The sequence below is a fragment of the Malania oleifera genome, chromosome 10 (assembly GCF_029873635.1).
Source record: "Malania oleifera isolate guangnan ecotype guangnan chromosome 10, ASM2987363v1, whole genome shotgun sequence".
Taxonomy (NCBI): domain Eukaryota; kingdom Viridiplantae; phylum Streptophyta; class Magnoliopsida; order Santalales; family Ximeniaceae; genus Malania; species Malania oleifera.
This window is the reverse complement of record NC_080426.1, coordinates 91,268,669-91,293,389: the sequence shown is the minus strand read 5'-3', so window position 1 is coordinate 91,293,389 and position 24,721 is coordinate 91,268,669. Positions and strand designations below refer to the sequence as shown.

At 35.6% G+C, this 24,721-nt stretch overlaps 1 protein-coding gene across 3 annotated transcripts in view; it reads left to right on the top strand.

Moving 5' to 3' along the window:
- The window catches only part of LOC131165361 (cycloartenol synthase 2), a 92,948-nt gene that overhangs the window by 28,336 nt on the left and 39,891 nt on the right, over nt 1–24,721 (top strand). For all 3 annotated transcript variants that reach the window (XM_058123082.1, XM_058123081.1, XM_058123083.1), the window contains 10 exons: nt 5,550–5,735; nt 5,974–6,063; nt 6,246–6,440; nt 6,527–6,611; nt 7,369–7,535; nt 18,272–18,460; nt 18,742–18,855; nt 19,033–19,155; nt 19,343–19,465; nt 19,539–19,637. In XM_058123082.1, coding sequence (XP_057979065.1) covers nt 5,550–5,735; nt 5,974–6,063; nt 6,246–6,440; nt 6,527–6,611; nt 7,369–7,535; nt 18,272–18,460; nt 18,742–18,855; nt 19,033–19,155; nt 19,343–19,465; nt 19,539–19,637 — 1,371 coding nt within the window. The remainder of the gene's footprint in view (nt 1–5,549; nt 5,736–5,973; nt 6,064–6,245; nt 6,441–6,526; nt 6,612–7,368; nt 7,536–18,271; nt 18,461–18,741; nt 18,856–19,032; nt 19,156–19,342; nt 19,466–19,538; nt 19,638–24,721) is intronic.

Here is a 24,721-nt window from a genome sequence, read left to right as displayed (position 1 = left end):
TTTGTGATGGATTGCAATCGTCTACCAATTGCTGGTTGGTTTAGATTGGTGTTCAGATATTTGTTTCCTGTTCTTCTCTGCATTCGTTTCCAGTTGCTGCCAGCTGTAATGCCTGGAGCTGCTGCAAGATTGTTTATTAAATGCCTGCAGTATTTTCTGTGATCTGCCCTGTCCTTGGTGGTTAAGTATATCCTCATTGGATACTGTAAGCTCAGTTCTCTTCTCATAGCTGCCTATTGAAGTTCTGGATTTTCTGGATTTTGGAGAGTTTGAAGTGTTATAAGTTTGGGTTTTTTTTTTTGGAAGTCCTGAAAGTGATGTTTGTGTCGGTGTGTGCTGCCTGACTAATCAATCTCCTTCCCACGATAAGTGAGCCATGGATACTACCTCTAACTTTAGTAGGGAAAGTTTTGGAGGATGAGGTTTGGGTTGTTGTTATGGGAGCAGTTGTGTAATATGATGAGGAGTTTGTTGTGGCAACTGGCAATGCTCGCATTTTCACACATTTTGGCAAGGGAAATCATACCATTAATTGCTGTTGGGGTCTCCTTGGGAAACCAGCTTGGGCCAATAAGTCTCTTGCAAAATTTCCCTTGAACCTGCTATTAGTTAGTCAATTAACTAAGTCTCATAACTGTTTCGTGACTTCTTTCTTTATGATTGTGTTATTCAGGATCTCTGGGTGAAGAAGAGGATTAGTGGAGGGCTTGAGAAGGGTGGCCTGTAATATTTTGATGGTGGTCATGGAGATTTCAATTCTTGTCATATGTCTTCCTCAATTTCTACTCATGGGGTTTCTTTTGAATAGTGGCATGCTCATTTGGGGTCATCCATCACTTCAAAAACTGCAAGACGTTTTTCCTATGTTCAAGTTCCTTTCTCATTTTGACTGTTTTGCATGTCAGTTGGGAAAGCATATTAGGACATATTTTCTGTCTAGAATTGAGTCTCGTAGTAAATCATTGTTTTCTCATATTCATTCAGATATTTGGGGTTTGTGTAGAGACAAGAATTTGGCTGGTCATCAATATTTTGTGTCCTTTGTGGATGATTTTTTGTGTATGACTTGGATCTATTTGTTAAAAGATAGCCCTGAATTTTTGAATGTATTTACTCGATTCAACTAGGAAATAAAAACTCAGGTTGGCATCATCAGTATTCAAAGTTTTTGATCTGATAATGCACTTGAATTTGTTCAAAATAAGCTTCAATCTTTTTGCTTGGCCAAAGGGATTATTCATCAGGCATCATGTATACATACCCCTTAGCAGAATGAAGTAGCTGAATGAAAAAATAGACATTTACTTGACATAGCACAGTCTCTATTCCTTCATATGTATGTTCCTAAAACCTTTTGGACTAATGCTCTTCTTATAGCTTGTTGTTTGCTCATAGGATGCCCTTATGTTTTCTAGGGAGACAAATCTCTTCTCCATCGTGTACCTAGAAACAACCATGTTTCGGTTGCGTCTCTTGTCTTTGGGTGCACACGTTTTGTTCATATTCCACATACTTATTAGGACAAGAGTTCTCTCCTTGTGCTATTCAATGTGTCTTCATTGGGTACTTGTGAACTCATAAAGGATATAGATGTCATGATCCCCACACTTGTAAGAATATGTTAGTGTTGATGTCACCTTTTTTTGAGGGGACACCCTATTTTTCCAGTGCCACGTCCTCCTTGGATGAATTCATTTTGATTCCATCAACGATTTATGCTCCCCCTTCTGTGTTGATACTCCTGTTCCTACCCTTATCTTTCTTGAGAAATCTTTTGCCCCTCTTCCAAGTCCACTCATCAGTAATCCAGAGAAACAAATGAAGGTTTATGAACAATAGAAAGCAAGCATTGACATTGTAGGCACCTCCTCTGCCCATCGCTTTTTCAACTTTTGGTTCTAGATATCCATCTCAACATGACTTGGATTTGCCCATTGCTCATCGGAAAGGTACCGAAACATCTGCTCAACAATCCTTAGTTGCTTATCCTATTGCTCATTATGCTTTAGTTCTTCACCTTCCTAGTCCTATGCGTTCTTTTGCCTTGTTTATTTACTGATTTTCTAACCCTTTGTCGTATGTTGAAGCACTTGCTAACCTTGGGTTGAAACATGCAATGGAAGTAGAAATGGAATCCTTGACCACTTGAGGGACATGGGACTTGGTGGCTCTTCCTTCTGGTAAAGAGTTGGTTAGGTGCCGTTGGGTCTATGCCATCATATATCTTCCTAATGGCTTAATCAAACAACTTAAGGCTTAGTTGGGTGCCAAGGGGTACACCCAAGTGTACGATATTGATTTTTGAGACCTTCTCTCCGGTTGCTCGATTAAATTCTGTTCGTGTATTGATCTCTTTGGTAGTTAACTTTGATTAGCCCTTATATCAATTGGATGTGAAGAATGCCTTCTTGTAGGAGATTTGTAGGATGAGGTATATATGGAGCAACCTCATGTGTATGTTGCCTAGAGGGAGGAGGGTAAAGTATACAGGATGCATAAGACCATTTATGGTCTTAAATAGTCCTTTCGAGCCTGGTTTGAGAAATTTAGTGTGGTGGTCCCTACATTTGGCTTCATCTAGTGCTATTTTGATTGTTTGGTCTTTGTTTGCAAAATAGAGGCAGGTGTCGCACTTCTAGTTGTTTATGTTGATGATAACAGCATCACTAGCAATGAGCAGAGCAAGATTGCAGATGTTAAGCAATGACTTCAAGCTAAAATTCAAATCAAGGACTTGGGTACTTTGCATTACTTTCTTGGTATTGAAATTGTACGGTGTAGGAAAGGGTTAAGTTTTCTCAGTGAAAGTATACCTTGGACTTGCTAAGTGATATTGATTTGTTAGGAGCTTGAGGGGGAGTGTTAGAAGTGAAATGTTATTTCAACAATTAGGTTGTGTGAGTAGGGCTTTTTTTGCCCTTAAGATTTTTATTATTGTGACTATATAAGAGGGCATACCTAGAGCTGTACGTAAGACTCTTGAAAAATTGCGCTCAATTCTTTCCTCTCCTTTTCTCTTCTTCTTCTCATCTCTTCTCTCCTTATCTCTCCTTCTCTTCTTCTCTCCTCCATCTTTAACTTTACAACAATATCTATGCTCTAGCTTGAGGGGGAGTTTTAATGGTTATTTTGCTTATTTAGCATTATTAGTATGTGCTAGAGTTATGCTAGTAAGTGTGAGTTAGTAGGGGTATTATGGTTTTTGGTATGTGTTAAAGCTTGATATACATTGTTGGCTCACAGCCTAAGAACTTAAGCTTTTAGGTAAAGTGGCAATCTAACATGGTATCAGAGCTGGTTACCAGGAGATCCTGGGTTCTAGTCTTGTTGCCCGCATTTGTTGAGTGGTGTATAAAAAATAACTGTATTCTCTATAATGGGAGTTACTATCATGTGTTTATCTCTCCATATACTGTTGGGTTGCATTTGCAAGGGAGTGTTAAAGTTTGTTGCACATTGTTGGCCACAACCTAACAGTTTAAGCTTTTAGGTAAAGTGGTAATCTAACAATATGTACTCATATGATAAATAGAGGGAGAGGCCTATCATTAAGGTAAGGTCTTCCATTTTGCCGAGATATTCAAGAATAATTATTTTACTTAATTATTAAGTTATAGAATTCACTTTACAAGAACAATCTTGTTGTACATGACAATAAAAAATAATTAACATATTTTCTAAATGGCTTATATTATTATTTTTTTATTTTTTTTTGAAATTTATGAAAATTTATATTTTAATTATATTTTAAATTCATATAATCATTAGTTTTAATTAAAAATTATGTATAAAATGAATGCTTTAATTGACAAATTTAATTCTGAATATTAAAAATATTCTAGGTTTTGGCAATAGGTTGCTAGAACAATTGAAAACTACAAAATTTGGTTTTTAACTTTTGAAAATAGCTAAAAATTGGCAACAAAAGTAGAAAACTAGCAAGGTAAGGGGTTGTTTGCTGTCGTTGCTGTTTTCTAGTTCTATTTTTGCACATGAAGAAACATATTATAAAAATGCATTTTTTATCTTGCTAGTTTTTTGTTTTTGTTGTTGGTTTTCAGCTGTTTGCCAAAAAAATTGAAAACTAGATTATATGGTTTTCAGTTTTTTTTGGTTACCTATTGCTAGAAGTTTTAATATCTATAAATAATTATTTTGTATTAAATCACTCATTTTACACACTTTTAAATTAAAATTAAAATAAAATGAAAATATGAATTTAATAAAAAATAAAATAAAAATATAGATAAATTTCAAAAATAATAAAAAGCCAATTATGATATAATTTTATTATTTTTCAATTGTTCTGTGCAATAAAATTTTTATTGTAAAATAAAATTTGAAAGTATAACGATTAAATAAAATAATTATAATAATTTTTATTTTTATTATAGTATCTTTAAATGTGTGTAATTTTGCAATTTTATTATTTTAATAATATTCTTATCATATTATTTGATTTAAAGACAAAAATAAGCATTTTTTTAATTAAGTTTTAATTTGTTTTAGTTTTATAAATATTAACCAAATAGGTTGTTGGTTTCTGGTTTTTAGTTTTTGTTTCTACTTTTTTGATTTCGTTTTTGTAATTTTTAGCAATGATACCAAATGGCCCCTAACCAAACGCATTTTCATACTTATTATTATTATTATTATTTATTTATTTATTTACTTATTATTATTATTTTTTTTTCAATTTAGAGAAACGAAAAGAGAAATGATAAGAAACAGACCCTAAGCTGACCCAAAACATGTGGAATCAGCCAACACTACGTATTAGGCAAACACCTGCCCTTATCAATAGCCCCATTGCACATGATAAGATGGACAAAAAATAACAGATAAGGTATAGGCGCAGCGAGTATTAAGCTGAGGGACTTTGGAAAACTGTTAGAGCAGGTATGGATGATGCAGGTACCAATCTAATTGGAAGGGTTTTGCCTTGGTGCGAAAACAGATGATTACTAGAACTGCCTTATGTGCAATATTTTTTGGTGGCTTATTGTACATCGGTGTCCTATGACAGATAAAAAATCTCCTGTATCCATATTTTAAATCCATAACACATAAAATTGTCTATTTAGTATAAATGAATGCTATGATGACATAAAGAAGTAGAGCATTTGGAGTCACACTTGTACAACAAGGCAGTTCATACTTCTGATCTCAGTTGCAAATATGCACATGCACACACTAATGTATATAGGAGACCTCAATCCCGTCTATGGCATTCTTATAATGCTCCTGGCACATAAAATTTTGACAAGATTTCATTATGCTCAGTGTTGGTATTTGATGTTTGTTTGAAATGAGTTTCTTTTGCATTTTAAAATTCTTATCTTGGTATTTTTTTTTTGTTTTATGAATCTTTGTTGTTTACCAATGAAAGAAAAACAAGAACAAAAAAAGAAAAAAAAAATTGATAGATTAAGTGGTGAATGAGACAGTTAGATTCTTAAATTATGGCATAAAATTGATGTATAGTGCAAGATTTCTTTTATATGAATCTATATAATTTGCACCTTTTGCCTTTCCATCCCAAAATGTAGTTTGGCAAGGAGATTGCAGATGGTGAAGTCTTGCCTCAAGTCAAAGTAAAGGATACAGAAGATGTTACAGTTGAGGCAGTAGCAAACACATTAAGAAGGGCCATCAGTTTCCATTCAACTCTCCAAGCGCATGATGGACACTGGCCAGGGGATTATGGAGGTCCCATGTTTCTTTTGCCTGGCTTGGTATGTGCTGTTCTTGCCACTGTTGCCCCGTGTGGATGATGTACTGGACCATGTAATTGGTCTAGAAGGGGAGTAAAATGTATTTGAGTACAATTGCATTTTCCTTCATGACATGTATGATTGGCCCCATCATGCAATGGGAGCTAGTAGTTTTGACAATTGCCCCTGCAATTTGGTTCAAGGAAGAAATAATTATGTGACCTATATATATTTTTTTCCAACTAATTTAATGGATCAGGTCATTACTCTCTCTATTACCGGGGCACTAAACACAATCTTATCAAAAGAACATAAACGGGAGATGTGTCGTTATCTCTACAATCATCAGGCAAGTATAGTTTCCACAATTCTGTCATCTGAAAAGCTATTGTATTTTTTCTGCCATGTGACATTTTTTTTTCTTTCCAAATTATAATTTTCAATGATTGTTGTAGTTTAATCCTTGTTTGTGTTTCTACTTTCTAGCGCATGTAATGATAAAACTTTCTATGTTTTGACCTATAACTGCAGAACAAAGATGGTGGGTGGGGTTTACACATCGAGGGGCCGAGCACCATGTTTGGTACTGTCTTGAACTATGTGACTTTAAGGTTGCTTGGTGAAGAAGCTAATGATGGAAATGGGGCAATGGAGGATGGGCGTACATGGATTTTGGAACATGGTGGTGCTACTGCAATAATATCATGGGGGAAAATGTGGCTTTCAGTTCAGAGATTAACCTTTATCCTGTTGGTTTAAGACATGACCTGGGACACTTGTTTGATTCTCTCTACTTTCTGTTTTGATAACAGGTACTTGGAGCATTTGAATGGTCTGGCAATAACCCCTTGCCCCCTGAGATATGGATTTTGCCTTATGTCCTGCCTTTCCATCCAGGTTACTGCCCATTTATTTGTTGTTTTTTTATGTAAATATTTTCTTTGGTTAATAATAATAAAATATAATTATGTATTTGGGATTAGAAAGAGCAAATATATTCCTTACCACACTTTCTACAAGCTGCTAATCAACAAATTTTATAATTGATTGATAAATCTGACCATTTAGTCCATTGAACATAGTTACAGATAGGAGATTGGAAATTTTTTCTAATTTGATTGGTGAAGATTCTAATCAGATTTGGGCAATCCAATTGTTGAAAGAAAGGACATCTATAAACTTATTAAATTCAATGAAAATATGACGTTCAAAGCTTTTTATGTAAAAGATTGGCACTGCTTATTTTGAAGGACCAAAAGTAATGATGTGTGAGCCAGTCAGGAGTCAGGATGGCAAGTTTCATATTTGTGTGGAGTTTCAGCTTTGTCATTAATGTACTTGAATCCTATGCCCTCAGTCCTTATATGACATCCTCAATTAATATGATGATGCTTTTCCCAATGGAACTGGTTAATCTTTTAAGATATTTGGCTCTCCTTAGATTTTTATTCTAATTGCGAGGCACTATATCCTGTAATCTGCGTTGAAACTTCAAAAGCAGTTATCCCCAGTAAAATTGATTTTAATAATATTATTTGTTACTAGGTGGTAAACTTGATTGGTTGTTGATTTTTCCAGTGAACATTGTTTGTGTTTGTCAATTTTTTGAATTTCCTGGGTGTTATATAAGATTAGAAATTTCCAAACTGTGCAGGAAGGATGTGGTGTCACTGCCGAATGGTCTATTTGCCCATGTCATACTTATATGGGAAGAGGTTTGTTGGTCCAATTACATCAACAGTTCTGTCTTTGAGAAAGGAACTATATACTGTCCCCTATCATGAAATAGACTGGAATCAGGCACGCAATCATTGTGCAAAGGTTATAATGGTTTTTCTTACGTTTTGCTTTTTTTATTTTTGTCAAAAACTAGGCTTTTAGGATGCACTTTTTGCTTTTACATCCTTACATTCACTCCCCGGCCATGCTTTGGTCTTTGACATTTCAAAACTATCTTTAAAAAATCAAATCAAGTTTAATATTCTCAATGATGTGTAATAAATGAATTGTGCCATATATTTTTATACAGATGTATTGCTGGAAAAGGATTCATGTAGCTGATCTCACCTAGTGAGACTTAAGGCTTGTTGTTGTTGTTTTGGATTTAACCTGAGCACCTCCTACGACTTTAGTGAATAAATCAGCAAGTTGGAATTTAGAATTCAGACGAGTCATTGTAATTTTTTTTAGATAATAAAAAAGGTATATTAGATAGAGAGAGAATTCACAACCTAAGAGGACAAGAGGTCCCCCTAAAAAAATAAAAAAAACAAAAAGAAAACAAAAATAATAATAAAAATGAAAATAAAAAATAAAAAATAACTGAATAGGACTCCTAAACTTGAAAACCCCTTTTCAATCCTTTTCTGTCATAATTCACCAAGCACTTTGAATTTGCATGCTCCCTTTGACCATTCTTCACTTTGCACTTACCCCCATCAAATTGCACTTCAATTCCACTAGCATCACACATTTTTAAATCCAGTTTATGCATTATATCTTGGGCTTCTAAGTCCTTAGAAATCACCTCCACTGGTTTAGGTAAAACTCCATCATTGCATTGTAGTTTATCATCCAACCCATTGTTTTCAAAAATGGGAACCCCCTCTAATCCTTCTAACGGGGTAGGATGTAGATATGATAGGCTCCCGAGAACATCACAGGAATAAAAAACATATCCATATTGTTCCAAAACTTATCCAACAACAAACCACCTTCATAGTCAAACTTGATGGTGTCATCATTATCGTTATTTGAAAAATTTCCCCATTTCTTAGCCTCCTTTTCCTTGTTAACTCCATCAGTTGTTATATCCTTAATGTTAGCAAGTGTATCTTCCATAATGCTCAGCTCTCCTTTAGAATCTCTCCTATAATCCTTTGCCTTCTCTCACCAAAATGTTTTCTCCTTGCTTCATATAATTTCCTCATTTCTACACCCATCGGAGCAACCTTCCGATGAGCATACACCTTAGGATCCTTGGATTTTTCATAATCAAATCCTAAAACACCCGATTTCTTACCCAATCCGACTTCTTTTTTGTTTTATCCTTGCGACACCAACCTTTAATCCCATTAGAAACCAGAATCAACAACCAATCTGGCATTATTTTCATCATTTTCTTCACAAATTGTTTTCAAAACCAAATTAAAATCATCCTGATTTATTTTCTAAATGTTGATCCATTCTATGCTTATTTTGGAGAGCAGGGGAGATTTTGCATTTTGTGACCAACTTGCTGAAAACCCACCTCTCCCATATTTAAATTTTGGTTGGGAAAATGGGCTTGTTTAGAAATAGGTCATGCAAGGTAAGGGCTTGATCACCCATATCCTTGCACTAGGCCTTTTTAGATACGAGGCCCATCTATGAAAGCCCCTAATAGAGTCTTCTTTTGAACCCAAAGAAAGGCCCATGACATTCTTGTCAAAACATTGGGTCTGTTCTATTAAACGGCCCAACTTTGTTACAAAAGAAGCACCACCTATCTCACAAACCTAGCCTAGATCCAAGATGAGTACCAGACGACTAGGCCCAGACTTTGTCGCCTTGTCGTCTGCTATCACAAACCTAGTCGCCTCTGCAAATTTACCAACAACTATTGTAATCCTACTTCCCTAAACCTTATGGATGTTAGCTTGTAATTGCATGGGGTTGTAATCTGGTAATGGCACCCCTAATTCCTTCAATCGCAGATCAGCCCCACACCTAAGATATAATTTCTATTTATTTATTGTGGACTACTTGAGCAGCCTTCTCCTATCTTTCCTTCCATCACCACTTTACTTCACGATTTCAGAGCTAAAGTGCTTGCAATGCTTGCCCCTTCAAAATCCTGATGACTTTTCTTCGTGAATTCATAGAACTCGTTTGCAAAGCTTTGCCATCCAATTCCTTTTATTCCTTTAGGAATGAACAATGAAATTCATACCTTTCCCCCTCATCCCTAATTCCAAAAACTTCTCCACCCTCTTCGATTTAATTGCCATCCAGTAATGAAGGTTTTCCTTGCAAATGCTTCTGGAGCCCCTTTCCAATTGAACTAAATTTGATAAACCATCGAAGAGCTAGGAAATTGCCTCCTTTGTGAATCTAACCCACCCATCTCGAGAAACGTTATTCTCAAGCATGCACAGTAAAGGGTCTCCCCCATCTTAATCTTAGATTGAAGGATTTTCCTTCGATCTACATTGAATGCTTTAACATTGCTTCCTGCTAATAGATCCATGGTTGTGTTCATGTGAGGATGAGAGATTTGTTGCATTAGATAAAAAGATGCGCATCCTTTGGTTTTTAAAAGTATTTGAAGTTTGCATCTGTTGAAGAGAAGAAGAAGAAGCTTCGGAGTATGAACCTTGCTAGAACTTTGAATAAGCCTTCAAAGAACAACTTTTGAATCTTTGTAGAAGCTGACCTTCAATTCAAAGAAGAAGAATAGTTGAAGCTTTGAAGATGATGCTTTGAACAATCGACTTGCTAGAGCTTGCGAGATGGAGCTTTGATGACAAGCAGGGAATAGTTGAACCTTCTAGGGCTTGTGAGATGAAGCTTTTTCAAACTTTTTGTTTGCACCTTTTTCCATGTGCAAAACCTGCTATTTGAAAGCTTCAAACAACTTTCGAGTGTTCGAAGAAGATGACCTTCACTTCGAAGAAGAACAACAAATTGAAGCTTCGAAGATGAAGCTTTGAATAGTTGAACTTGCTAGATTTTTCAAGATTGAGCTTCTGGAACAAGTAGGGAACAATCGAATCTGCTAGGGCTTGCAAAATGGAGCTTTGAGAACAAGCAGCAAGCAGTTGAACTTGCTTTCTTCTCCTTTAACAAGCACGGGAAAATTCTAGATAAAGTTATAGAATGATAAGAAATCCACGAGTCATTGTAATGAGCTTCCACACTAGTTTTTGTTTGGCGAAGTGACAATCAACTTCAATGTTTTTTACCGTTCATGGAAGATTGGGTCGAGGCAATATAAGAACCAGTTTGATTATCAGACATCAACTCCATAGGTCGAGAATGTGTAAAACTAAGTTCTTCTGATATGTTCTTTATCTAAATAAACTCACATTTAGTGTGGGCCATGGATTGATACTTTGACTTAGAACTCAATGGGGCACCATAGTTTGTTTATTGCTTTTCTAGTATGCGAAGTTACCCCTAACAAAAACACAATACCTAGATATGGGTCTTTTGTTGGAGGGTGACTAGCCCTACTTGCATATGTATATCTTAGACCATTAGTGTGTCCCTGGTCCTCATATAAGAGATCTATCCCAGGTTACCTTTGAGGCATGTAAAAGATACGAATGACTGCAATCCAATGAACTTTCTTGGAGAAGCAAGAATTTGGCTCGTAACACTTGTTGTAAAAGGTATTGTATTGAGTGATTATGAGATAGTTCTATTTTGCAACTAGTCTTTGTTATTTTACAGTGTTAGTCAACTAATCACCCACATCTGGCACTAACATGCTGTTAGGATCTGTGGGTGTATTGATAAATTTTGAAACCTAGCAGCTCAATCTCATCTAAAAGGTCTAGAGCATACTTCTTTTGTGCCTTTGTGGCCAGAAAACAAATTATGGGTACAACCCTTTGGGGAGCATTGGTGTAGTTGGATTGCCCAATGCATCAATACTCCAAGCTTCTTAGTGCTAATAAATGGCCGCCCCATATGATCTTTTTTTTCGCTCCTTTGGAGGTCTAAGACAAGGGGATCCCTTGTCTTCCTTCTTGTTCATTGTGGGGGTGGAGGTGTTGAGCCTCATGCTGAAGAAAGCTACCAAAGGAGGGCTTCTTAAAGGTCTTAGAGTTGGTAGGGATGGTAGGTCTATCACATCTCTTACTCGCGGATGATACTATCATTTTTTTTCAATGAGGATGACCCTTTGTGCATTCTCAATGTGCGATGCATTTTGGTAGGGTCTTCTTGTTCATTGTGGGGGTGGAGGTGTTGAGCCTCATGCTGAAGAAATCTACCAAAGGAGGGCTTCTTAAAGGTCTTAGAGTTGGTAGGGATAGCAGGTCTATCACATCTCTTGCTCGCGGATAATACTATCATTTTTTTTCAATTAGGATGACCTTTTGCGCCATTCTCAATGTGCAATGCATTTTGGTAGGGTTTGAGGCTGTCCCGGGCTTGAAAGTAAATCTCGGAAAGAGTGAAATTATCCCGATTGGGAATCGATGAGGAGGGCCTTTTTCCTTGCTGGTCTTTTGGGTTGCAAGATGGGAACTTTCTCTATCAATTACCTTGGGCTCCCTCTTGGAACCAAATTCAAAGATAAAGGAGTGTGGGACCCCATTATTGAGAAGTTCAAAAAAAGACTAGTGAGATGGAAAAGACTAGTAGGCTGTAAACTCTTATTAGTAGCACCTTAAAAAACCTTCCAATCTATTTCACGTCCTTCCTTCCACTGTTGGCTTCTATTGCCAAGAGATTCAAAGGAATTCAGAGGAGGTTCTTTTGAGGGTGATTGGGTGCAGAATCCATGTTCCACCTTGTCAAATGGGCATGGTGAAGCAACCTATTGTTTTGGGTTGAAGTCCCTCCACGCTTTCAATAGAGGCCTTTTTTGGGAAATGGTTGTGGACATGATATAGAAAGATCACCTTTGGCAGCGAATCATTGCTTCGAATTATGGGCTAGGGCATAATGATTGGAATTCTTACGCTGGTAAAGGACTATAGTCACGATACAGTGTATGGGTGTGGAACTTCATCTAGAAAGGTTGGAAGACTTTTTCCCTTTTATTAGATTTCAAGTGGGGAATGGGGATAACGTTTACTTTTGGCATGATGTGTAACAGGAGCAAGAGGCAAAGTGTATTATTTCCAGCCGTTTGCAAGTTGGCCTGCGAAAGAAGCCCTCATCAGTCACCACCTTCAAATTTTAGATCAGGGGGTCTTCTGGAATATTCCCTTCTTTATAAACGTGCAAATTGGGCACTCCATCAACTCACCAATTTCTATAGCAATCTTAACAACTTCCGACACCCGTTCATTCCCAAATTTGAACCTTTGATAAGAATGAGGTCTTCACTGTCAGATCCTTCTATAGGAAACTCTTTCCTTTGGAATCTAACAGCAGTAACTCCCCTTGCACTCACATTTGGAAAACAACTACCCCTACAATGGTTGCTTTTCTTGCTTGGGATGCAGCACATGGAAAGATCTTAACCCTGGACAACTTGCATGGAAGGGGGTTTACTGTCGCCAACTGATGTTTTCTATGTATGGTTGATGTAGAATCAGTTGAGCACATCCTCCTTCACTACCCCGGACTAAGAACCTCAGATATGGCTCTAAACTTGATCGTACAATGGTGGGTTACTTCCAACTTTGTGGGAAGGGAGCTCATCTGGAAAGGGATTCAGGCAAGCAGGAGAAGAGAAAGGCATGATCTCTCATCCCTCTTGCAATTTTATGGTGCACTTGGAAAGAAAGAAACAAGACAGTGTTCAAAAATTCGACCACACCGCTTCAAATCGATAGAGCAGTGGATTACTGCTGCTACCACCTTGCATAGGGGGTCTGTAGGGAATGAATACAATGCAATTTTTGATTTCTATGACACCCTATAAGATGGTTGTCTGTTTGTACTCCAGGTCGGCATCCCCTTGATGCCCTTTCAATAAATTTCTTTTACTGATAGGAAAAAACCTACTAGCTTAAGCTTTAGTAAAGTGTTAATCTAACGATGCATCAGAGCTGGTTTACCAGCAGGTCCTGGGTTTTATTCTTGTTGCCTGCATTTTATTGTGTTTGTGTGGTGTTAAAAAAATTATTGTATTTCTTGTAATGGTTGTTATTTATCATTTTCTTTTCTCTTCATGTGCTATTAAGCTGCACGTGCAGGGGATTGTTAAAGCTTGACATACATTGTTGGCGGCAACCTAATAACTTAAGCTTTTAGGTAAAGTGGTAATCTAAGACCCTACATTGACTCAAAATCAGCAGACAATGTTTAAACCCATTCAAACATGAATCTTGGGGTCTCTAAAAAGGATGTGTGCAATGAGGACCTAAAATGATTGTTGTGAGGCAGTTGCCCCCGCTTTGAAAAAATAAAGAGTTTTATATGTAAACTAAAATGCCCCCCCTAAAAAAAAAATTTGGACCCTATACTAATACTACAATAAGGAAAATCACACTGCAAAATTTTTTATTCATCCATACCATGGGGTAGACAAGGAATGATTATTCTCAAAATTTTCTTTGGGAATGCCTATTCCTATCTTATTCCATGTTAGGTGGAATAAGACAAGCATGTGCACGAGTCACTTCTTTCTAAATTATTACATTCCTACATATTTATATTACATTCCCACCATATTTCATCTCTTGCTAGGAATAGGTATTCCACAAACCAAATGTAACCTAGAAGTGTGTATAATAAAATTTTAAAGTTATGATCCTATTTCAAGAAAGTCAAGTTTGTTTCCACTCTCCATTTTTTGATTCACCCAGACTCTTTCCTTGTAAAATTTTATTGTCCTTTTTTGGGCCTTCTGGGGTTGAAATTCCTCTTACCCTAATGTTAGAAGTGTTTTTGTCACATTTTTATGACAAGCTGGCTTATTTGTACTATTGGGTTTAGGACTTTTAGGCTTCTATGTAGCATTCAGTAAGAGTGCTTGAAAACAATTGAATTTCTCACTTATTAGATCTTGCAATTTCTTAGCCTATATGTTGTCAGAGTCAATTTTGAAAAGGTGTGTACGCATGATTATTAAGGTTTGATTGTTTGCTTTTCAAACATTTAGGGCAGTTTCATATTTCAAGATTTCTTCATCACATAACATACAACTTATATTTTTGTAAACGTCCATTGCTTGCATTTGAAACGCTAATAAAAGTTTGAATAGTGCTTGGTCTTTCTTTATTCTATGTTGTATAAGCTTCTTAGATTTATTATTTGCAGACCGTTTGGATGTTCTGTATATCTTATCTAACTAAATTATCTCTTTGCTATGAAGTCAGTGATGTGGTTTTTCTAATATATGTTCTCAAGATAGATACAACAACAACAACAACAACAACAAGAGCAAGCCTGAAGTCCCGCTAGGTGGGGTCTGCTACATGAATCCTTTTCCGCCATTCCACCTAATCCAGAGCATTTTCCTCTATTAGATTAAGAGCTAATAAATCCTTCCTCACTACCTCATTCCAAGCAATTTTAGGCCTACCCTTACCCCTTTTCATACCAGAAACCATAACTAACTCACTCCTCCTCACAGGTGCTTTATTAGGCTCGCGTTTTAAATGTTCAAACCATCTAGGTTGCCCCTCCCTTATCTTATTTTCAACTGTTGCTATGCCTAAATTTTTGCATATATGTTAATTTCTTACTTTATCTTTTAATGTTAAACCACTCATCCACCTTAGAATACGCATCTCGGCAACTTTCATTCTTTGTATATGTTGTTTCTTAGTTGCCTAACATTCTGAATCATAAAGCATAGCTGCCCTTATAGCCGTTTTATTATAAAACTTCCCTTTTAATTTTAAGGGTATTCTACGATCACACAACACACTTGACGTACTCCTCCATTTTACCTAACTTGTCTTAATTCTATGTACTACATCTTCTTCAATTTCCCCTTTACATTGCAAAATAGATCCAAGATATCTAAATCTATCAATGCTATTAATCTCTTGATTATCCAATTTAATGTTCTCTCTGTTGCTACTCTTTACATTACTGAAATTACATTTCATATATTCAGTCTTATTCCTACTTATCCTAAACTTTTTAGACTTTAGTGTGACTCTCCAAAGTTCTAGCTTAGATTCCACTCCGCTCCTACTATCATCAATCAACACGATATCATCTGCAAGAAACATATACCAAGGGATCTCATCTTGGATATTCCTAGTAATTTCATCAATTACTAAAGTAAAAGGATAAAGACTCAAAGTAGAGCCTTGATGAACACCTGTTGAGACTGGGAACTCTCTAGGCTCTCCTCCTACGATCCTGACGCTAGTCACTACTTTACCATACATATCTTTAATGACCTCTATATATCTACTTCAAACTCCCTTCTTTTCTAATATTCACCAAAGCACTTCCCTAGTTACTCTATCATTAGCTTTCTCTAGATCGATAAAAACCATATGCAAGTCCTTTTCCCTAAAATTTTCCATTAAACTTCTTAAAAGATAAATAGCTTCTATTGTTGATCTCACAGGTATAAAACCAAATTGATTTTCTAAAATCTTCGTTTCTAATCTTGTTGTATGTTCAATTACTGTTTCCCATAGTTTAATCGTATGACTCATAATCTTAATTCGATGATAGTTATTATAGTTTTGAATGTCGCCTTTGTTTTTATGTAGAGGTATTAACGTACTTTTCCTCCATTTTTCTGGCATTTTCCAGGTTTTTATAACATCATTGAATAGATTAGTTAACCAAATAATTCCTTTCTCCCCTAAGCATTTCCAAACTTAATTGATATTTTATCTGGTCCTATAGATTTCCTACTTCTCATTTTTTAATGCCATCTTAACTTCAAGGACTCTAATTTTATGAATAAAGCTCCTATTTTTAATCTTCTCTTCATTTGTCATTTCCAAGTTCAATCTTTCATTTTTGTTTTCATTGAACAACTTATCAAAGTATCTCCGCCACCTTTCTTTTATGTTTTCTTCTCTATTTAAGACATTATCATTCTCGTCCTTTATACATTTTACAAAACCTAAATCTTTGCATTTTTTTTTTTCTTAAGCTCTAGAAAGTCTATAAATGTGTTTTTATCCTTCTTTCATATCTAGCTTAGGATATAAAGTATCGTAAGCTCTATGTTTAGCTTCATTCATAGTCTTTTTTGCATTTTTTCTTACTTTATATTTTACAATTTTTCCATATCTTATGCCAATTTCTTTTTGTCTTAACAACTTTTTGGACTTCTTGATCCTACCACCAACTTTCTTTACTACCCAAGTATCTTCCTTTGGACTTATCTAAAATCTCTTTTGCTATCCTTATGATAGAATTCACCATTTTATTCCAAACAATATTTGCATCAACCTTATCCTCTATTGTCCAATCACGCTCTTTGTTCATTTTATCTTTGAATTTTACTATATTATCTCCCTTTAAGTTCCACCATCTAGTCCTATTGTGTTGATTTATGCTACTCCTTCTTTTCCATTCTTTAATATGTATATCTAATACTATGACTCTATGTTGTGTAGCCAAACTTTCACGTGGGATAACTTTACAATCCTTACAAGATAGGCAGTCCTTGTTCTTATTTAAAAAAAAATCTATTTGGCTTTTATTTTACTCACCCTTGAAAGTTATTAAGTGTTCTTCTCTTTTTATAAAACAAGTATTCAATATAACCAAACCATAAGGCATGAAAAAATCTAAAATTGTATCCCTGGATTCATTTTTATCTCCATATCCATAGCCTGCATGTATCCTCGCATATCCTATATTATCTTTCCAATGTGACCATTCAAATCAGCTCCTATGAATGTCTTTTCAGACATCAGGATCCCTTGAAAAATATCATCCATATTTTCCTAAAATTGTTTGAATAGATTTTCTGCTAAGCCTATTTGGGAAGCATATGCACTAATGACATTCACTATCTCTAGCCCTAAAACTAACTTGATCCTAATGATCCTATCCCTATCTTTTAACATCTACTACATTATCTTTTAGGTCTCTATCTACAATAATACCAATCCCGTTTTTATGTTTCTCTTTGCCAGTGTACCAAAGTTTAAGTACTGATTTTTTAATTTCCCCACTTTTTCTCCTACCCATTTTGTCTCTTGAAGGCAGATTAAATTTATTTTCCTTCTAAACATTATTTCCGCTATTTCCCATAAGAGTCCCTATATTCCAAGTCTCCAATCTTATCTTAGTTTCTTGTACTAACTTATTAACCCTCTCCCTTTTATACTGACCTGGTCTATTCCCTTGATCTAGGTGATTTTGGTAAGAATTCATGATAAAAAGATCTGATAAAGTTTTACGTTGGTTGCCAGCTATGTAACACAATCTTACTCCTTTATCCGGGCTTGGGACTGATTGTGTGTACAAAGACTGCGTTACACAAGCAAAGAACACATTTGCGTTTTTTTTTTTAGCAAACTTATTTCACAAAAATAGTTTTCTAAGTTACCCCTTACAACTAGTAGAAACTACTCACATAATCCAATGCATTAAATTTTTTTTTAGGACATAAAACTTTGAGTGTGCATCCAAGCTAGACTAAAATCCACGCAATAGTACTTTTTGAACAAAAAGATAAAAAATAAAGAATAAATTTTTTTATGTTCCAAGACTTGCGAATGAAAACACAAAAAACAAATATTAAGCCTACAAATCCTAGACAAAAAAATCACCACTGCTAATCAACTATTGAAAAAAAAAAAAAAAAAAAAACTTAGTTGTTTGACTTTATTGACATTGAGACAATATAGATAGAAACCTGCTCGTGTGTGTGTGTGTGTGTGTGTGTGGGTGGGTGAATTATTTAGATGTGGGCCATAGTTCTCCATTATCTACTTCATTTTTTTCATTTTTGTTTTTCGCAGGAAGATCTATATTATCCACATCCCTTAATACAAGACATACTTTGGGCATCTCTTCACAAGGTTGTTGAACCTATTCTAATGCGTTGGCCCGGGAAAAGGTTAAGGGAGAAGGCTCTTCGCATGGTGATTGAGCACATACATTATGAAGATGAGAATACTCGGTATATATGCATAGGGCCCGTGAACAAGGTACTCAAATAAAAATTCTAAATGCATACACATGCAGGAAAGAGAGAACCTGTGGAACTATTTTGGATTAGTAGCATTTAACTCAGAACTGTTGAGGAGGATTATTAAAATCCACAGGGTTTCTATTGAATCAGTTGTTCTTTCATTTAATCGGTAGCTTCCAGGATCATTATTTGGGTCATCTTCACTTGCCTCATTTTTTCATTTTGCTTTCTCCTTCTCTGTGATGTAGCACTTTATCTGTTCTTCTGATAGCTACACTGATAAATTTGTGGCTTCAGGTGTTAAATATGCTTTGCTGTTGGGTCAAAGATCCAAACTCAGAAGCTTTCAAATTACATCTTCCAAGAATCTTTGATTATCTGTGGATCGCTGAAGATGGCATGAAAATGCAGGTCCAGTAATAGTCCCATTCCAGTTTTCAATTATTTTCAGGGTTGGTTTTTTTTTTCTGCCAGTTCTGTGGCAAAGTTCATAATAGTTGGATCGACTTACTGGTGATGACTACATGTATTTGCAGTGCATATTGGGGGTGGTTTTCTCATCTATGATATGCGATGATTATATTGCAGGGGTATAATGGAAGCCAATTATGGGATGCTGCTTTTGCTGTTCAAGCAATTATCTCTACAAACCTTGTTGAAGAATATGGTCCAACTCTTAGGAAAGCACACACGTTCATAAAAAATTCACAGGTACCTTTTCATCTCTTAATTTTTGAAGCCCAACTTTTAGAAAAGCACACACGTTCATAAAAAAATTCGCAGGTAGTCATCTCTTAATTTTTGAGTGTTATTTCAATAGGTCCGTTTCAAGTGTTTTTAATAATTGAATCACACGCTTTTCATTTTTGAACCTTTTCTTTTCGTGTGTGCCTTGAAGGTTTTAGAAGATTGCCCGGGTGATCTTGCATCCTGGTATCGTCACATTTCCAAAGGTTGTTGGCCCTTTTCAACTGCAGACCATGGGTGGCCCATTTCAGACTGTACAGCAGAAGGATTGAAAGTAATTGTTGACCGCATTTTAATATTTTATTTGACTATGTTCACTTTATAATTTCTTTTTGTTCCATTACCAGGCTATTCTCTTATTGTCCAAAATTCCATCAGAAATTGTTGGTGAACCATTAGATGTGAAGCGGATGTTTGATGCTGTCAATGTGATCCTTTCCTGGCAGGTAATTGGCATCTTAATCATCCAGACTAGATAATTATTGTAGTTTGTTTGCCACTTGCATTGCAATTATTTTTGCATCAATATTAATTTTTTAAGTGGCAAGGAAACAGTTTGGGTGGGCCTCTCAACATGAACAGCTTAATACAGAGGATATTATGCTGATAACATTGTAAATATTATTTGGGATACTTGTATTGAGATTTTTTTGCACTATATTTTGTTGCTTTTTTAGGAGAATGATGTCTTTTATGTTAGAGTACTGCCCTTGTTATCATATTGGAGGGAGGTCAACATCCTGTGAACTTGGGTCATCAGTGAATGAAATTTCTACATTTAAGGTAGTGGGAGGTGGATGAACTGTGAGGTTCCTGGCAAGAAGAATTGTACTTGCCTGGTTAACATGGGGAGGAGGTTACAGTTAATTTTGGGAAAGACATGAGGAGAAAAATAGGGTGAAGAATGGAATAGGAGGGAGGAAATGAGAGAACAAGAGAAAAACAGCCAAATTGGGATTTAGATTAGAAAAGAGAGAAGAAAGAGAAAAGAAAGAGGAAATAAGATGGAAAATATTGCAAATGGCTTGATAATCATTCATCATTTAAATCTTCATCCCCTCACCCCTCTACAGCCCTAGTATATAGTTTATGTAGATTTATTCCTCATCCCTAAAGATTCGAAAATATTATGGGCTAAATCATATAAATCCACCAACTTTATTATTATTTTTATTGTTGTTGTTATTTTGCAACTTAATCACCTAAGTTCGGGTCAAAACTGAAAAGCCCACAATGTATCCAAGAGTTATCTATTCCATTAGTTATTCAATATTTAATCTTTGATAATGATCATTTTTAGAGTGTAAAGTTATCCTTGAGGAGACCTTTAAAGGATAAATACTAATGACTTGCTGCAGGTGAGGAGACCTTTAAAGGCTCTCCTTCCTGATATATGTATGCTTTGTTTTGATTGTTCAGAATCTGTTTCATGTTTTTTCTTGCACTGCGATTATCGAAGGTTTGGAACAAGTTATTCAATTACTTTGAGGAAAGCTGGGTTTGTCCTAGAAGGTGGAGGAGTTCATGGCAATTTCTTTTGTGGGTTTTGGGAGGAAGAAGGAAGGAATTGCATTATGGAATTGTGCTTTATTTGCAGTGATTTGGGGCTTGTTGAAGGAACATAACCTGTGTATATTTTCAGGGAAGAAGGTACCATATTGGTTGGTGTGGGAAAAGGTTCTTTTTATGGCTTCTTTACGGTGTGGTGGGATATGAAAATTTCAAGGCGACAGCGTGATTGGCAGTCTCTTCTTAGGGCATGTTGATTTTCTTTTGTTGTTTTTATTTTTTGTGTTTTTCTTTTTTGCTATTCCTGGGATTTCCCAGATTTCTTTAAGGAGATGTCTTCTCTCCTGATTGTACTTTCTTTCTTTATCTAATGAATTTCTTTTTCTATAAATTACTATAAAAAAAAAAAAGTTTTCCTTGAAATGCTAATTTAGTTTCATTTAAACCTCTATCTGCACTTAAATTATCATCTTATTTTTTTTGGCTTATAGAAAAACAGTTCATGGTAACTTAAAATGCGTTGTTTGAGGTTATTAGTTTGTGCCTCATCAGTTTCTATTTCCCATTTTTTTAAGGTAGTAATCTCTTATGTGCCATTTGGTTCATTGGATTAAAAATATTCCCATAGAATTGCATTCCCAAGGATCGCATTCCTGGAAACATGGTTTTTAAATAACAGTCACAACCGTTACATAATGTCGTCACATGACAGTTTTTTGGGTTCCTGATATTGTTACATAACGTGAAATCGGTGGGAAGAAAAATCATAGCCGTAGCGGCTGTTACAGATCGCAACCGTTATATGTAAAGGCCACTATGGCTGTTACGTAACTGCTACAAGACTGTTACACCAAAAAAATTATTTTATTTTTTACTTTTTCTTTCCACTTTTATTTTTCCCCCCTTTCATAAATCATTCTCAATATGCTATGTGGTGAGAGGGGGAAAAAGATTATAATGAGGATGATAATGATACAAAAGTTTCTATTTTTTTAAATACTCACAAGAGATGTATTAATTAACACAAAATATTAATTTGTTAGGAAACTATTTTATGTTGATAATATTAACATGAACCTTTTTTCTTTTTCTAGTTATTGTATATTTGTATTATTCGTGTGTCGTTTGTGTCTAATAGATTAATGGAGTGTATAATTTATTTTGTTTTATTAATTAATTTGTCACACATAAGAACAATGGGAAAGTATAAATACGCGCACGCACACGTAATATTTCTATCAATGGTGGTTTAAAACAAATGTAAATTTCTTGTCCCTTACCAAACAACTTAGTTGAACTAATGGATCCAAAATACACTAAAACTCTTTCTAAGAAGGCTTAAAAGCTTAAAAAAAAAATGCAAAAACACTAATATGCACAAGGTTGTGTATGTTTGAAAAAAATCACGGCTGTTACGCCTGTTTCCCATTATGTAACATTCGCTACTCCACTTTTCATTACACCCGTTATTGTTACATTACGCTACCCGCTACCATGATTTAAAGCCATGAATGGATGCCTGCGTTATGGGAATATTTTTGTTTGTTTTTTGCATGATAAGATTCCTAGGAATGAACGTAGGATGCTTTTGTTGGTGTTTAGTTCAACATGGAAATCCTAGTAGATATTTCAAAAAGATCATCATTTTGCTTTCAACCCGTATATGAACAATATAGAAGAATAATCATATTTTCAGTGCAAAAACCTACAAAGAATACGTGCTTCAAATCTCACGTCCAAAAAATTTAAACCATAATTTAAAAAATCTTTTTGGACATATGATAATCAATTAACCAAAATAATAAGGACAATATGGTCTCAAAAGTTAGACCATTATGTTATATTATTAACACATTAGATTCATATTTATTAATTAATTATTATAAATATAATAATAGCGTGAAATAATACTATATTATCAGGGCATTGATGACCAACTGGCCAAAATAATGATGGCAGTTTAATCCCAATAATAGGATACCCATAGAAATGGAATTCTCTAAAACTTTCCCATGGGAAAGCATGGGAATGAGATTCCCATATTTTGTGAGAATCTTTCATTCCCAGGGAATATAAGATTATTGCCACGTCAAATTCTAGTCTAAAGCAAACATAAAAAATAGAATGCTATGGACATGACATGCTCGAGTGTTGTGAAGTTAGAGATAGAGCAGAGAAGAAGAGAAAAAGAGAAGAAAAAAAGAAAGAAAGCTTGAGAAGAAGAGGTGGCAGCTTCCTAGAGCCTTACGTACAACTCCAGGTGTGCCCTTTTATGTATTAATTATAAAAAAAGATTGAGGACAAAAATACCCCCATTCACACAACCTAATTACTAAAATAACATATGCTTTTCTAGCACTTCCCCTTGAGATGGAGGTGTATAAATTTCATCCAACCCCAGCTTGTTACAACCATTAGACAAGACATGCTTAAATAAAGGCTTTTTGGAAACATCGCTTAACTGGTCCACAGATTTCACGAAAGGAATCCTCACGACCTTCCTCAACACAACATCCCTCACAAAATGATAGTCAACTTCAGTGTGCTTTTGTCCTCTCTGGAAATAATGGATTGCTAGCAATATAAATGGCAATTTGATTACTGAAAACATAGGTATTGGCTACATTGCCAAAAATCCAATATTTTGACACGAGACTTTAGCCCCATAAGCTCACTCACAATATGAGCCATAGCTCAGTATTCTGTTTCAGCACTGGATCTTGCCACAGTTGTTTGTTTCTTACTATGCCATGTAACAAGATATACCTTCCACAAAAAAACAATACCTTGTAGTAGACCTTCGATCATCAAAAGAGATAGCCCAATCTACGTCAGAGGATCCTATGATCTCATAGTTTTTATTACATTTATATATATCAAAACTTTGTTGGGAGAGCCTTTGAGATATTGCAATATCCTACAAATAGCATCCTAGTATGGTCATTTTTGATTTTTCAAAAACTGCCTTTATTGATGTTTAGTGACAGTCAAGTAGATCAACTTGCCAACCCACTGCCTATATTGATGTTTGTCGTCAAAGTCAAGCCGACATCCCTAGACAACTTCATGTTAGGATCCTAGGAGTGTGAATTGGTTTAGCTCCCAACAAACCAGTCTCACAAGTCCAAGGTATACTTTCATTAAGAGATTCAACCCTTTCCTACACTGTACAATCTCAATACCAAGAAAGTAATGCAGAGTACCAAGTCGTTGATTTGAAATATAGCTTGAAGCCATTGCTTAACATGTGCAATCCCACTCTGGTCATTGCCAATGATGATGATATCATCCAACCTAAACTATAGGAACTACCACACTCCTCCTTTTTGAGGATTAAGAATGAATGATCAGAAGAGCACTGCTGCATTGGATAAAGCCAAATGTAGAGACCACCACAGTAAATTTGTCAAGCCACGCTTGAGGAGACTGCTTAAGACCATAAATGACCTTATGCAAACTTTATACTTGCCATCCTCCCCTGAGCAACATACCCAGGAGGTTGCTCCATATCTGTATCTTCCAGCAAATCTCCATGCAAAAAAGCACTTTTCACATCCAATTGGTATAAGGGCCAATCAAAATTAACTACCAATAGGTTCAAGGGAAATTTAGGCACATAACAGAGACGAAAAGACATGGAAGGAAATGAGAGAATATTGCCACAAACGAAAACTAATTTAACTGAACCATCAACAAGAGTAACCTTAGAGTATAAAGTAGTGGCTTTCAAGGAATGAAATATATTAGGACTACCTATTAGGATCAATAACCCAAGGGGAAGAGGATGGCAAGAAGCCTGGTTGGGTAATGGGCCTGAACCGAAATGGGCCACACTGCCGTAGTAGCATTTGATTTAGAAGAATGAGTTTGGAGTTGTTGAACCATGCGGACAACATGGTAGGTGATATACTCAACTTCACTTTCAATAATGGAATAACCCTTAGCAACAGACTATTGGCACAGGCTGGTTTTCCATGGAGATCCCAATAGCAACCAACAATGTGGTTTTCCTTGCCACAAT